The sequence below is a fragment of the Myodes glareolus genome, chromosome 6, assembly GCF_982192425.1.
Source record: "Myodes glareolus chromosome 6, mMyoGla1.1, whole genome shotgun sequence".
Lineage (NCBI taxonomy): Eukaryota > Metazoa > Chordata > Mammalia > Rodentia > Cricetidae > Myodes > Myodes glareolus.
In genome coordinates this window covers 62310954-62324680 of record NC_142031.1, presented here as the reverse complement: position 1 = coordinate 62324680, position 13727 = coordinate 62310954, and the positions used below count along the sequence as shown (strand labels likewise).

At 42.9% G+C, this 13727-nt stretch overlaps 1 protein-coding gene across 3 annotated transcripts in view; it reads left to right on the top strand.

Annotated features, from left to right (window-relative positions):
- Positions 1 to 13727, top strand: part of Cyria (CYFIP related Rac1 interactor A) — a 113616-nt gene that overhangs the window by 72055 nt on the left and 27834 nt on the right. For all 3 annotated transcript variants that reach the window (XM_087907245.1, XM_087907247.1, XM_048439722.3), the window contains one exon: positions 4948 to 5027. In XM_087907245.1, coding sequence (XP_087763371.1) covers positions 4958 to 5027 — 70 coding nt within the window. In that variant the 5' untranslated portion in view covers positions 4948 to 4957. The remainder of the gene's footprint in view (positions 1 to 4947; positions 5028 to 13727) is intronic.

The following is a 13727-nucleotide window of genomic DNA, read 5'->3' as shown; positions in this document are numbered from 1 at the left end:
CTTGCTCTGTATACCAGGCTGGCCTCAAACTCAGAGGTCTGCCTACCTCTGCCTCCTGAGTGCTGCAATTAATTAAAGGTGTGTGCCACCACCGCCCAGCTTGTAGATAGCTTTTTAAAAAATAAATAACTAAATAAATAAGACTTAATTGTTTGCATTTGGCTTTATATTCTGGGAAGACAGTTAATGCTGGCATTTAAACTTTTTCTTCCAAACCAAAGTAGAATTCTGAGGAGAGAGGGAGAAAAAAAGAGAGAGATAGTGAGAGAGAGTTAATTTTCTACTTTTTTGAAACTGAAAATGTTAGCAGTGAATAATTTCATTTGGATGTTGTAGATTTTACATCAAGAAATAGTAGAGCCAGTTCTATAAATGTCAGCTGAGCTGAGAGCCTCAAGAGTGATAACATATTAAAAATATCATCACTTATATATCCAAAATTGCCACCACTTAAAGATGGACACTTCCCATGTCAAGACCATGCAAGTTGTCCATACAGACGCCAGCATGACCAGAGAAACTCCCTTTGTCTTCACTGATTGGAGGGATCTTGGCCAGTCACCCCCATTGCATGCCTTCTATTTCCTAACTCCTAATATCCCCCAGACAGAAAAGCTCTCACCTCCACCCATATTCCTCAGACTTCTCTGTGAGTGGCAGCTTCCTTCTTGAGTGAAGCAGACTTGCCCAGAATATGTTGCCCCCATGTGGTTCATCTCTTCTCTGAATTGCTGAAGAACAGAAGCTTCGTCTAATATGCCACAGAGCTGATTCAGGGCAAACCCTTTTGGCATGTAATAGAAGCTATAGAGTCTTTCCACAGAAAAGGGACCGTGTGCCTGCAGTAGCACCACCATATCCTTCATACACTTTCAGCAGACTGTAGGTTTTCTGATGTCTGCAGACAGGGGCCCCTGGAGTGTCTGTTGTGGTGCTTTGTCTCCAGTGGAGAAAAGAGCTGGAAGTTTGCATTTTAAAACTTTCAAAGCCAAGGGTGAGTTCATTGGCCAGTTACCCATTTTGAACGCCCTCTTTTGCTGTCGAGCAATGTGAACATAAACATAACTTCTTGAAAGTTGTAAGATTTGAACAAATAAAGTGTGGGAAAGCGTATAAACACATAGTAAGTACTCCATATAAAATGTGGATGTTCTTCATAAGTACGGGCACGTCCTTTTATTTCCATGTATTGATAGATAATCAATGAACATCTTGGAACGCTTACTGTATGCCAGGATGTGTTTATGTACTTTCGGCTAGAGTCAACTCCTAGGTGGATGCTAGGCTACAAGTAGGCTGTGTATCACCTGCCGTGAGATTGTGGCTTCCCTCACCGCATTCCCCACCTGCACCTGTGCTATATATGAGGATGCTCAACACAGGCTCAGTCAGTTCTTGAGGGGCAGCTGTGAACAACGGCATGTATTCTGTAAGACCAAAGAGCAGGAATAAGTTGCAGCCACATTGTTCTGATGACATTAATTTAAAGAAGAAGGTTCCTCAGGGGCTCTGAGTACCTTCTGCATGGCTGTATTCGCTGTGACATAAACTTCTGCAGCTGGGGAGGACTGACAAGCAGCTGACAACTCTTGAAACAGAAGCAGGAGTTGTAGAAGGGGGCGGCCGTGAAGTCACTGGATAGAATGTGCAAGCCAGATTTCCTAGCTCTGCAGAGTGCACCCCTGGACTGCCAGAGCAGGCATCTCTGCCACCCATATGTCTGCTCTGCCATGGGAACTGTGACTCAGTACATCCTCAGATATCCTCTTTGAAGCAGCCACTCTGTGCCAGAGGGGAATTTTTCTTGTCTTCACTTGCTCTTAACCATGATGTCTATATTTACCCACTGTGATCTTCTGCTGCTTCTTCTTTTTTTTTTTTTGAATACTGAATCCTGAAAAAGACTATTTTTACCTCCTGCTCTTTGAGTCTGTAAAAGTTCAGACACAAAATGCCTTCTCTAGCTCCTGGCCCAGTGGCCTCCACTTTGTGTCCTGGTTGTGACCAGCCCTTTTTATTCTCTTGGCTTCAACTTAACTATGTCAGTATCTGCATCCTCTAGAAGACTGAAATATTATTCTTTTATTTAATGCCATAAAATATGTCTAATCGCAAGTATAAATCTATCGTAATGAAGTTTTCTCCTTAGTACCATGGTATAGAGCAGTGTTCTCATGTAGGAGCTATGTGAACAGATTGGAGAGGAGCCTTTCTAAGTGGAGAGCAGAGTTCAGTTTTAAAAAGTACCATGGTGGGCTAGGGATGTAGCTCAGAGAGAGCATATTCATGGCCCTGGGTTTGATTCTGAATATGTTCATACTAGATAGATAGATAGATAGACAGATAGATAGATAGACAAACAGATAGATAGATGATAGCTCTATTTGACCATCTTTGTGATGTTCCCACTCACTTGGTAGACTTACCTAAATGAGAACAAAATCTCCTGCATTATTGACCTTGGGAAAAAAAGTAGCAAGTATCACACCTTTTTCCCGTGAAAACGTTGAGATGAAATATTTCTATATTTCACGTAGGGATCTTGCATTGGGTTTGAAAGACATGCTTCCAAGGTTAGCAGAATTAACCCGTAATAGTGCATCATGCCCGTGAGTCACTGTTCCAGATGCACCTGGGTTGAAAGCCCACACATCTAGGATTCCAAATGTTCCAAGTAACTGAGCCTGGCTGATGTTAGAATCATGTTCCAAAATATTTACTGCAGTTGGCCAACCATCTCAAATAACCTTATGAAGAGGTAGAGTTCTACGGGTCACATTTGGAGATATCGCTACATTTATTGGCTTGTGGCTTTTACAAACTTCAAAGGCTTGGCATATTTCACATGTAGGGATGGATTCTGGCAGGAAAATCACTTATAAAATAGGAGTTTAGAAGGACATGAATCTGGGACACACTCATAGCAGCAAAACAGGGAAGTTAAGAATATTTAACTTCCATTAAGTTGTTAGATATGAAGTCCAGCCTACTATTAAATGAATCATCTTCCTCTAAGAAGTGCTTCCAGCTCAGAACTGGAATTGCTCATTAAGATGAGGTCTAGGAGGGCAGTACAGGATGGACCAGACCCATGCTGACCTCTACATCTGGCAGAGTTTGTGGTACGTGGAACTCACTCGGATATGTTTTCACAGGAAATGGCGTGAAGACGGGATGAAAGCAGAGTGGGAGAAAGGATAGGGAAGCTGTTCTTCAGACGAGAGAAATGGAGAACATTGCTCCATTGATCTCTGGAGAGCTACATGCAGTCTACCAAACCCATCTTCCAGCAGAAATCCTAAGCATATCCAAAGGCTGTGGGGATCTACATGTCCTCTACAACAGAAATAAGAACTTTTAATCTCTGAGCCTACTATCAACTCCCTGAGGCTGCAATTTTTTTGAGAATGGCTTGATATTATGCCTTTTATTTCTTTGAAAATTACACTTATTGTTATGTGTATGTGTGTGTGTCTGTGTGCTCATGAACACCACACACACACACACACACACACACACACATAGACACACACACACACACTCATTCATATGTAGGTGTTAGATGACACATTAGTAGATGGAATTGGGATAAGTTCCTACCTTCCTCTATGTAGGATTCAGGAATTAAACTCGGGTTGACAGGCTTAGCAGCAATTACCCTTACCTGCCTAAGCTATCTCACCAGCCCAAAACTTTACGTTTTTGTATTTTATGTAGGAGTGTTTCATCATCAGAACACCAACTGATGAAAGCTGGTAACTGGTCTAGGAGTTCCAGTTTGAAAAGTCTTGCCTCTTACGTACATCAAGAGGGTCCCTAGGACCCAAAGTCTGTGTCCTGAACTCTTTCTCACAAGCTTTAGGAAATTTTTGCTGGACAGGCTGGCGTACACCTGGAGCCTCGGCACTTGGGGGACCGAGGTGGAAGAAGTGTGAGTTCAAGGCTAGGATGGAATACAGAGCAAGACTCTAGATATCTGGGCTACCAAACAAGACTGAGAGAGATGGGGAGAGTAAGCAAGAAGAGGAAGGAAGGGAGGAAAAAAAAACACAAGAGAGAAGATAAGAGAGAAACTCTTACTATTCCTGCCCAGTGATATGGTTTGTTCTACACTGGCAGGAAACAAAAACGAGGTAGAAATGTCAGATGTATGGTTACAGGGGCTTGTAATAGGCCAAAGGAAACATTTCATAGAAATAGTCAAAATTCTGCTTCAAAGAAATGTAAGTTTTAAGAGGGTATTCATTTGTTGTTGTTGTTGTTTGTTGACTAAGGTTTTCTGTCCCTCCTGATCCTGCAGCCATTAAGTCCTAAAGAATCACACAGAGGTCTACAGTAGTTATAAGCTACTTAATTAGTAAATAAGAAGCCCATTACCTCAGGCTTCTTATTTACTAATTCTCATAACTTACATTTGCCCACTGTCTGAGTTAGCCACATGGCTCGTTACCTTCTTCGGAGAGGCAGTCACATCTTGCTTTCTCTGCCGCTGGGTCACGACTGCAGACTGCAGAATCATCTTTCCAGAATTCTCCTGTTCTCATTGCCCTGCCTCAACTTCCTGCATGGTTACCCCGCCTATACTTCCTGCCTAGCTATCAGCAATCAGCATTGTATTAAACAAGTACAAGAAACAAATGTTTACAGGGTAAAACCATTGTCCCACAGCAGTTGCTGTTATTATTATGTGAATGAGATACAGGGTGCAAGTGTCTTCTTCAGTGTCTTCTTCAGAGGTCTGTGACACACACATCTGTCACTAGTCTGCTTCAGAGAACTCCACCTCAGGGTTACTTAGCTCCCAGCAGCTCAAGGTTGAGCTGTGGGGTTCCAGACCTGATGGAGCTGCTCTCTTCTTGGGCTTAAGGACATGAAGGTGGAACCGTATGTTTCTGAGTCAGCTTTTCACATCCCTGATGGTATTTGCTTTTGCGTTATCTTTTCTAGGTTTGCTGGCATGGGAAACCTGCTCAAAGTCCTGACCCGGGAAATTGAGAATTATCCACACTTCTTCCTGGATTTTGAAAGTAAGTCCTGCGCCCTGTAATACAGGAATGGAAACTTGACACTTGCTCCATAACTTGTTCGTAGGGAAGTTATTGAGATTTCCAATGAGACTCAAGTCAAATCCAAGTGGTATCATGCATTCCTTTCTGACATTATTTCTAAGCCGTTTTCTTCCACCCTTTATGGTTTTTAGAAACCTAAACAAAGGCTTGATTTAATTGCTCCATGTTTTTTTTTATTTTATAAGGATTAGCTTTGGTTTGATAGACATAAAACTTAATCATGAAACTTCCTTAAGATTCTGTATATAATACTATTACACTTCCAAAGAAAAATGGTGAGCACATTAGCTGACATGGATGAGCACTAAGTGCCCTTATACGTGTAAGGGGAACAGTGAGGACCCCAGAAATCAGGCTGACTGTCTGTCATCAGTGCCATCTATTTTATGTATTATTTAATTGCATAAAATTATTTCGGGATCTTTGAAATCCTGGCCGTGTTCATAAGATTATTGCCCCAGTTTTTATTGTCAGTTTGATACAGCCCAGAGTTACCTAGGAAGAGGGAACCATATTAAACAATTTTTCAGATTAACCTGTGACTGTGTCTGGGGTGTTGTCTTGGTTGCCTGCTGTAGGCAGCACCAACCCTAGGTGGCCCCAAACTGGTTAAGAAAGCTAGCCGAGTTCTGTGAGCCAGGGAGATAGCCAGAGAGCAAACAAGTAGGGAGGATTTCCCCAGAATTTCTGCTTCAGTTCCTGCCCTGTCTTCCTTCAATGATAGGTGGTGACCCAGGAGTGTAACCCAAATAAGCCCTTTCATCTGCATGCTGCTTTTGGTCATAGTGTTTGGTCATAGCAGCAGAAACACTAAATAGAACAGTTATGTTTCCATTACCAAAACAATATAATTTTTTTCTGGCCTAAAAGTCATTGCTAAATAAACAGAGATTCTGTTTTGTTCATTTGATGGACTTGACTGTGCTGACTCAAACTAGGTTGGTATTCCCACTCTTTTCCCCTTTTGCGTGTGTGCCTGAGTGTGCCTACGTGTGAATGTGGGTGCACTCATGCCTCAGTGAGCCTGTAAAAGTCAACTTTCAGGAGCTGATTCTCAGTTCACACTTTGAGGAATTCTTATGATTTCTGCCTCCACCCAGCATACTGCAAACTCTACCCTGCGTACTGCCCTGCATACTGCAGACGCTGCCTTGAATACTGCAGGATCTATCCTTCATACTGCAAACTCTACCCTGTATACTCCAGGCTCTACCCTGCATACTGCAGCCTCTACCCTGCATATTGCAGTTTCTACCCTGAATACTGCAGGTTCTACCCTGCATACTGCAGACTCTAACATGCATACTCCAGGCCCCACCCCGCATACCCCAGGCTCTGCCCTGAATACTGCAACCTCAGCCCTGCATATTACAGTCTCTACCCTGAATACTGCAGGTCCTGCCTTGCATACTGCAGACTCTACCATGCATACTCCAGGGCCCACCCAACATACCCCAGGCTCTACCCTGCATACTCCAGGTTCACCAGCCAGCAAATTTCTGGGTGATTCTTTTGTCTCTGCCTCCTATCTCACTACAGGAGTGCTGGGATTATAGATGCTGGCTATCCTACCCAGTTTTTTAAATGTGGGCTCCAGGTCATCAGGCTTGCATGGCTGTTGCTCTTACTCCCTAAGCAAGCTCCCAGCTCCCCTTTTGTTTTAAACCACAACCCACACTAGCTGGAACACAGCTGAACATCTTTTTGTATTCACGCCCACTGCCCTCTTTAAGTTGCTGGACACTTTGTCAAGTATTTATATTAAAGAAAATGGTCAGAACGCCTTCACATATAGACTGAATTTTCTAGCACTTTTGTTAATTAAATGCTAGACAACCTTTCCAAGTTGTAGAAGCGAAAGCCCTCTAAGGTGTTGCGTGGCGTCTTTGATATATTTAAAACAGCTGCTCAAAAAGGAGAGCAACTCTGGAACTCATGAATTCTAATAACAAAACTCTTAATTACATTCACTGAAGGATACTTGGCTTCTGATCTAACCCCATTCCTCCCTGCTGTTATTGGTTGGCTTGACTTGGTTTCATTTACATTTGGTTTGATAAGGATTTCAGCTAGGAACTCAAGATGAATTTTTCTGTGATTCTTCCGAAATCTGTCTGTCTGTCTATATGTACACATGTGTGTGTATGTATGTATGTATGTGTATATATATATATATATATATATATATATAATTAAAGTAAGATCCATCAATAGCCTTAAATAAGTTGTCTGTAATCTTAACTACTTTGTTACTTTAACTTTAATTGTTCTCTGCCATTTTTTTAAGATTCATTCATTTACTATGTGCACAGTGTTTTGCCTGCATGCATGCCCGCAGGCCAGAAGAAAGCACTAGATCTCACCACAAATGGCCTTGAGCCAACATGTGGTCACCTGGAACTGAACTCAGAACCCTGGGAGAGTAGGCAGTGCTTTAAACCTCTGAGCCATCTCTCCAGCCCCTCCCTGCCATTGTTATAGCACACATTTTGCACGATTGCATTCAATGCATGAAGTGGCTAAGAATAATGTTACAGTCTGCATTCATTCACAGTTCCCAAACACCTAGGGGCCCAGAGTAATCCCATGTCCATTCATACTGGGAAGCCCTAAACACCACATAGTCTGCCCTGACTCCCAGGTACCTGACAGAATTCAGTGCCCCTCCCCCCTTGCTGGTGTAATTGCCTTGATTTCTTGACTTCCTACACTGCTCTGAATGTTGAGTCACTTGTGGGACTAATTTTCAGAACCTTGAAGGAGTACAGATGAAACCTGCGAGGATTTAGATCAGTGGTTTCCAACTGGTCCACCCTAGGGCTCTGAGGTTTGCCTTGGATAGCCCGTCCCCACTGCATAGCAGGCAAGGTAGCCTGAGAGAGGGCTCAGTTCCTTTTCCCTGTTGTCATTGTGCTCTGATCTGCTTGGTCATGTGCTACGGACATTGTTTTCCTCTTTGAGGAGAGGTCCTGGTGGCTAAAGGATACGTTTAGAGACACTTGATGTCCATGATACAAAAACTCCCTTTACAGATGTTATAATTTCTTCAAGATAAGGCAGCAAGCCCTGCCTGGCGGCTTTCTGTTAGGACTATAAATAACTGTAATCTATAAAGAAAATATGAATTTTGAAAAAATGTACAAAATTCTGCTTCTTTTTCCAAAGAGAGAATAAAAAGATACTCCTTTCATATCCTCCAGAAGCGTATTTTATTTCCCCTAAGCTCTAGGAGGGACCGGCTGGGCTGAGGTCACACAGGAATGGTTAGGGAGGAGAGTTGGGGACGTGAGTCCCTCTAGCTCTCTTCTGCTGCTTTGCTGTCCCCAACTGCCCGTCACAGCAGCCCACAGCTTCTCTGAACACCCCCGCACTGCTCTGCTACTGACTAGGAAGAGCATGCTTTATTCCTCAACTAAACACGGCTCATGAAAAAGCCAGGATAAAAAACAACACAGCAAAAACATCCCTTTTATCCTAAATATCATCCCCTTCACCCCTCACAGGCAAGTTTTCTGTGTGTAGTCTTGATTGTCCTAGAACTCACTCTAGACCAGGCAGGCCTCAAAAAAACAGAGACCTGCCTGCCTCTGCCTCCCAGAGTGCTGGGATGAAAGGTATGAGCCACCACTGCCCATGGCTTAAATATCGTATTCCTTAAGGAGGTTTCTAAGAAAGACCAATGGTAAGAATGGTGGAAAATGTGGACTTCAGGAAGATTTTCCCTTGAGTCTGTGGCTTGCAGCTTAATCAAGAAAGGGTCTGTTGGGCATGATGTGATTTTCCATGTCAGCTGCACACAAACAGGACTGGGGACTCAATGAGAACAAACCTAATGGGAAAGTGACAGACTAGAGTGGAAAACCAGACAGGCGTTTACTTGAAGACAAGCTAAGAGACTTGAGAAAGGCATAGCGTGCCGCCATAGAACGGAAGGGAGCAGAACTTGCATCTAGGTTCTGAAAATGGGGGGGCCACAGGAGGGACAGGACAACACATGTTGCAACAGGTGGTCCTTTAGTGGGTCTTAAAGAATGGTGAGGTTTCTACGGGCCCAGCTGGGATGAGTAGTTTTCCACCAGATGGAAATAGTGTGATGAGAGGCGCAGAAATTAGAATAGAAGGGACATGCTTGAAGAACAACAAGAAGTCCAATTTAGACAGAGTACCAAAGGCCTGTTGAGAAAACGGGGTGGGGGGATGTGGAATGGAAGGGCTGGTTTGGTAAAGCTGGCACGAAATCCACTTGCCAAGCCAAGACTGAAGGCTCATAATCAGAGCTCACAGCCAGACAGAAAAGCTAAGATCCTTTCGAGAATGGAGAACAAATAAGAGCTGAACAGATGAGCCGCACTTCAGGCACTGTGCACACTGAAGAGGGTGCCAGTGGGCTAGGGGTCCTGGAGAGATGCCACAGTAGAGATGCAAGGATACCCTACTAAGGTGAGATTCCCGGGCTAAAGCCTGAGCCCTCCTGAGTGTTGTGACTTAGCACCTAACCTTTTGTTGAGCAGGGATTTGAGTATCATATGAGCGTCAAGTGTAGAGAATGAGGTTGTAAAGGAAGAACCAGGTAGGTCAAATCTAGGCGGTTAGGAGAACATAGGGAGTCCACATAACCAGTGGGCAATAAGAAGAACAATGGAAATGGGAGATGATCATTGAGCATTCTGGTGCCACCAGTCACCCTGAGAAAGACTATTTGGGGTTTGTTGCTTTCTATCCAGAGGCTGGGTGGTAAAGAGTTAAGGAGCGAGGGGTAGAGAGCGAGAGGAAGGAAGGCCGAGCAGCATGTAGTAACAGATTAAATGAATTTAACACGTCTTCTTTCAATGTTGAATATTCTTTTTGAAGTCAGTGATGGGATATAATTGAACTGGGTCAAATAGATATAATTAAGCTGGGTCAAAACATAATACAAAATTAGACACATCTGTCCTTGGGTTCCTCAGTGGCAAAGATCTGATTTAAATTCCTGTTAACCTTTTCAGTGGGTTCTACAATTTATGCTTCTATTTTCCCACAGATCCTTAGCATCTTTTTTTTTTTTTTGATTGCATCTTTTATCCCTTTACATTTTTTTTTTCTTTTTTGTCTCTCTCTGTCTCTTCACTAGGCCTCACTCTTCTCTTTGAAAGTCAGGAGGCAGGGGTATGGTGGGGAAGGTTGATGAATGTTGTTCCAGCGAGGGATAGTTTGGAGGACATTGCGCAAGAAGTATGGCTGGAACCCTAAGGCAGTTTGCTCAATCGGAGCCTCCACAGTGGCCCCTAAGGTGGGCAGCAGGCATCAGCCTTCCATACACAGGGTTGCAGTGAGTCCCAGGCTGGAGTGATTAGAAACATCTGATGAACTCTCTCTTATAAAAGTAGCTAAGCTTCGCCCAAAAAATCTGACTCAATGGTCTGGTCCGTAAGAATCTGTTTACCCCACAGTTCTGACTCCTTCTGATGCTCAGCCAGAAGAATGGTAACAATCTCTAGCTAATGCATCTAGTGACCTGCCACTGTGTTCAGTAACAGGGGAGCTACAGCAAGCAACCGTGTGAGTTTTGAGTAATACTCTTCAAGACAGTAAACATTCAAGTAGCTTAATGGGGATTGGTGGTCACATGACTGTGATCTCAGAGCTCAAGAACGGAAGGAGTATTGAAAGTTTGGGGCAAGGAGGTGAGTCAGACTTTATGGTAAGTTTAGGGACAGCTTAAGTTACATATAATACACACACACGCACACTCTTTCACACACATACACATTCTTGCATGCACAAAAATAATAATAATAAATATCTTTAAAGTATTCAAAAGCACATCACTTAGAAGGAAGTTTTTGTCTACCAGCAAACAATTTGATCTATCAAAGATTGCTCTGAGATCTGAGCAGGCATCTCTCCAACAAAAATAAATAATTATCCATGGAAAAGGAATATTCAGTATTATCAACTAGGAGGTAGAGCTACCATGAGTCAATGCCCACAAGGGTGGCTGTCATCAAAACGAAGAGGATAAAAGTGCTGTTGAGATTATGAAGACATTGGAATCCACAGGCAAGTAGGGAATTAAAATGGTCCATCTGCTTTGAGAGACAGTTTGAAATGCTCAAAGGTTAAGGCTCAAGTTACCACATGATAGGACTGCTCCTGCATATGCCCAATAAAATGAAAACATATACATAAGACTTGTATTTGAGTACTTACATGTGACATTATTCATAAGGACCGAAAAGTAAAATCCAAATGCTCATGAGCTGGTGAATAGGCAAACAAAATGTGGCATATCCATTCAACGGAATATCACTGATCAATAAAAGATGTGAATTACTGAAACAGGCTACAGCGGAGACAGACCTTGAAACCTTGTTAAGCTAAGTGAAGGAAGCCAATGACCAAGACTACATATGGACTCCATTTGTATGGAGTGTTAGAGAAAGCAGATCTGTGGATAGAGACAGGAAGACCAGCTGGTCTAGGATGTCTTGTAGGTGGCTCTTTCCTGATTCGCTTGACTCAGCTCCATTTCCCCCATGTTGGCTCTTGTAGAAACTCTGGCTTGGCTGTGCTTCAGAGGCCCCGTCCCTTGGCTCCCACGCTTCCATGAAATGCTCCCAGGCATGGTCCCTGCTTCCGACTCTCATAGGACCCAGAGTGGGAATATTTGAAAGCCGAGCTCTCTGCTGTCCTTTCAGGCAGACCCAAAGCCCCACGGCCAGAGTATCTTCTTACATTTTTCCTCCTGTTCTAATTTGTCCTTGTCAGCATTGGGTTCATGGTACCATGCTGGCAAACTGACTCTGATTCCCATTCTGCCACGAAACTCCTAGGACTTCTCGGCTTCCAGGCCAGGACCTGCACATGGAGCAGTTGTGAGCATGTAAGCATGTGACCATTTCCACTATTTTCTTCTTGGGTACATTGTGGAACCTAGCTTTTCTTACTTCCCCTCTGCCAAGCCTGAAAGCACCCGCTGCCCGCATTGTCCAGGACAGTGGTCTTTCTTTTCAGATTTATTGCACTCTATACACAGCCTCCGTTCTTACAGTAAAAGTAATAGAGGCTTGGTCTGTGTGCTGTGTGACTTGTTCTCTGTTAGAAAGAAAGCAATATTCCTCACAACTTTTATTTGTTTCCACAATAGTATGAAAATTTGTTACAGAGCTATGGATTTATACACAACAAATTAACATTAATTCTTTTGTGTCTTTGAATATATAGTTAGCAGATCGAGGCTTTCTTGATCCCCTCAAAATGAAAATGAACGGGTTTTTGACTAATCAGGATTGAAACTGATTCACACAGAGAGTTAATTACCTTTAATATTTGATGTTTTTTGTTCTATCATGAGTTCTATCATCTTAGCAGATTTTTAATTGTATAATACACTGTCGTTAACTAGCCAAATCATCACGCCCTGCATCTAGAACTTAATTATTTCGCACAACAGAAGCTTCATCTCTGCTAATTATCAACTATGTTGCCCACCCCAGTGCCCCTGACACTACTCTACATGCTGCCTCTATTAATTGACATTTTTATGTGCATTGCATAAGTGAGATCACACAGTGTGCATCTTTCTGTAACTAGTTTATGTCAGCTGTTGTAATTGTATTGTATTGTATTGTATTGTATTGTATTGTATTGTATTGTATTGTAGTCTCCGAGGCTCATCTATACTTTTGTGTACTTGTGCGCTATCTTTATTAAATCCGCACACCACTGTAATTGTACTTACGCTGCCTTTTCATTCTCTGTTCTCAGTGGTTCTCAACCTTCCAAATGCTATGACCCTTTAATACAGTTCCACAATCATAAAGTTATTTCCCTTACTACTTCACAGCCGTAAATTAGTTATTGTTATGATTCATAACGTGATATTCATAATGTGATGATCTGATATTTCCAATGGTCTTCAGCTACCCCTGGGAAAGGGCTTTTCAACCCCCAACAGAGTTGTGACCCCCAGATTGAGAAGCATGGGAGCAGAAGGACTGCCTTATGGTTGTTATGATCCAGTTTTTCAAGCAATCATGAAGGGTATTCGGGCACCAAGCATTCTGTTTGTCATGGTGTAAACGACTGACGATCTTGTAGTCCGGTTGGGGAGGCAGACACAGAAGCTGGCATCTAAGATGTTTTGTTGGTTTGGGCGTTGTTTGAGGAACTGTCAGCAACTGGGCAATGCAGTTTTCTTCCGCTAATGTAGCTCATCACTAGTGGATACTTCCTTGAGATGAAGACGTAGAGAAAATCCTGAGCTTAGATTATTGCCTCCTCCTGGGTCTGTCATCTTGCTGAGCATGGAGTGCAATTTCGTTGGCTTTCGTGGACACTAATTGAGTGGCTATATGCAAAGAATCCTCCCATTTTTAAGGATGAAGCAGCTATGGTGGTGACTTCTTGCCAGGGGCAAAGAGACCTGGAAAGATAAGATGTGGCACATTAAAATGAGAGTAGTAGACGGACTTGATCTCTTCTTGAAAGCATTTTTTTTTAAAAATTTCATTGAGAAAGTAAGATATGAGCAGAGCAGAGACAATGGTACAGGAATTAAGAACATCCCAAGCAGAGATCAAATACTACACTAACCAGAAGAACAGATCCCAAATTAGGCTAAAGAACCATTCCTGAGTGGGTAGCAGCTAGAACAATGGAGGAGCTGGAGAGGTG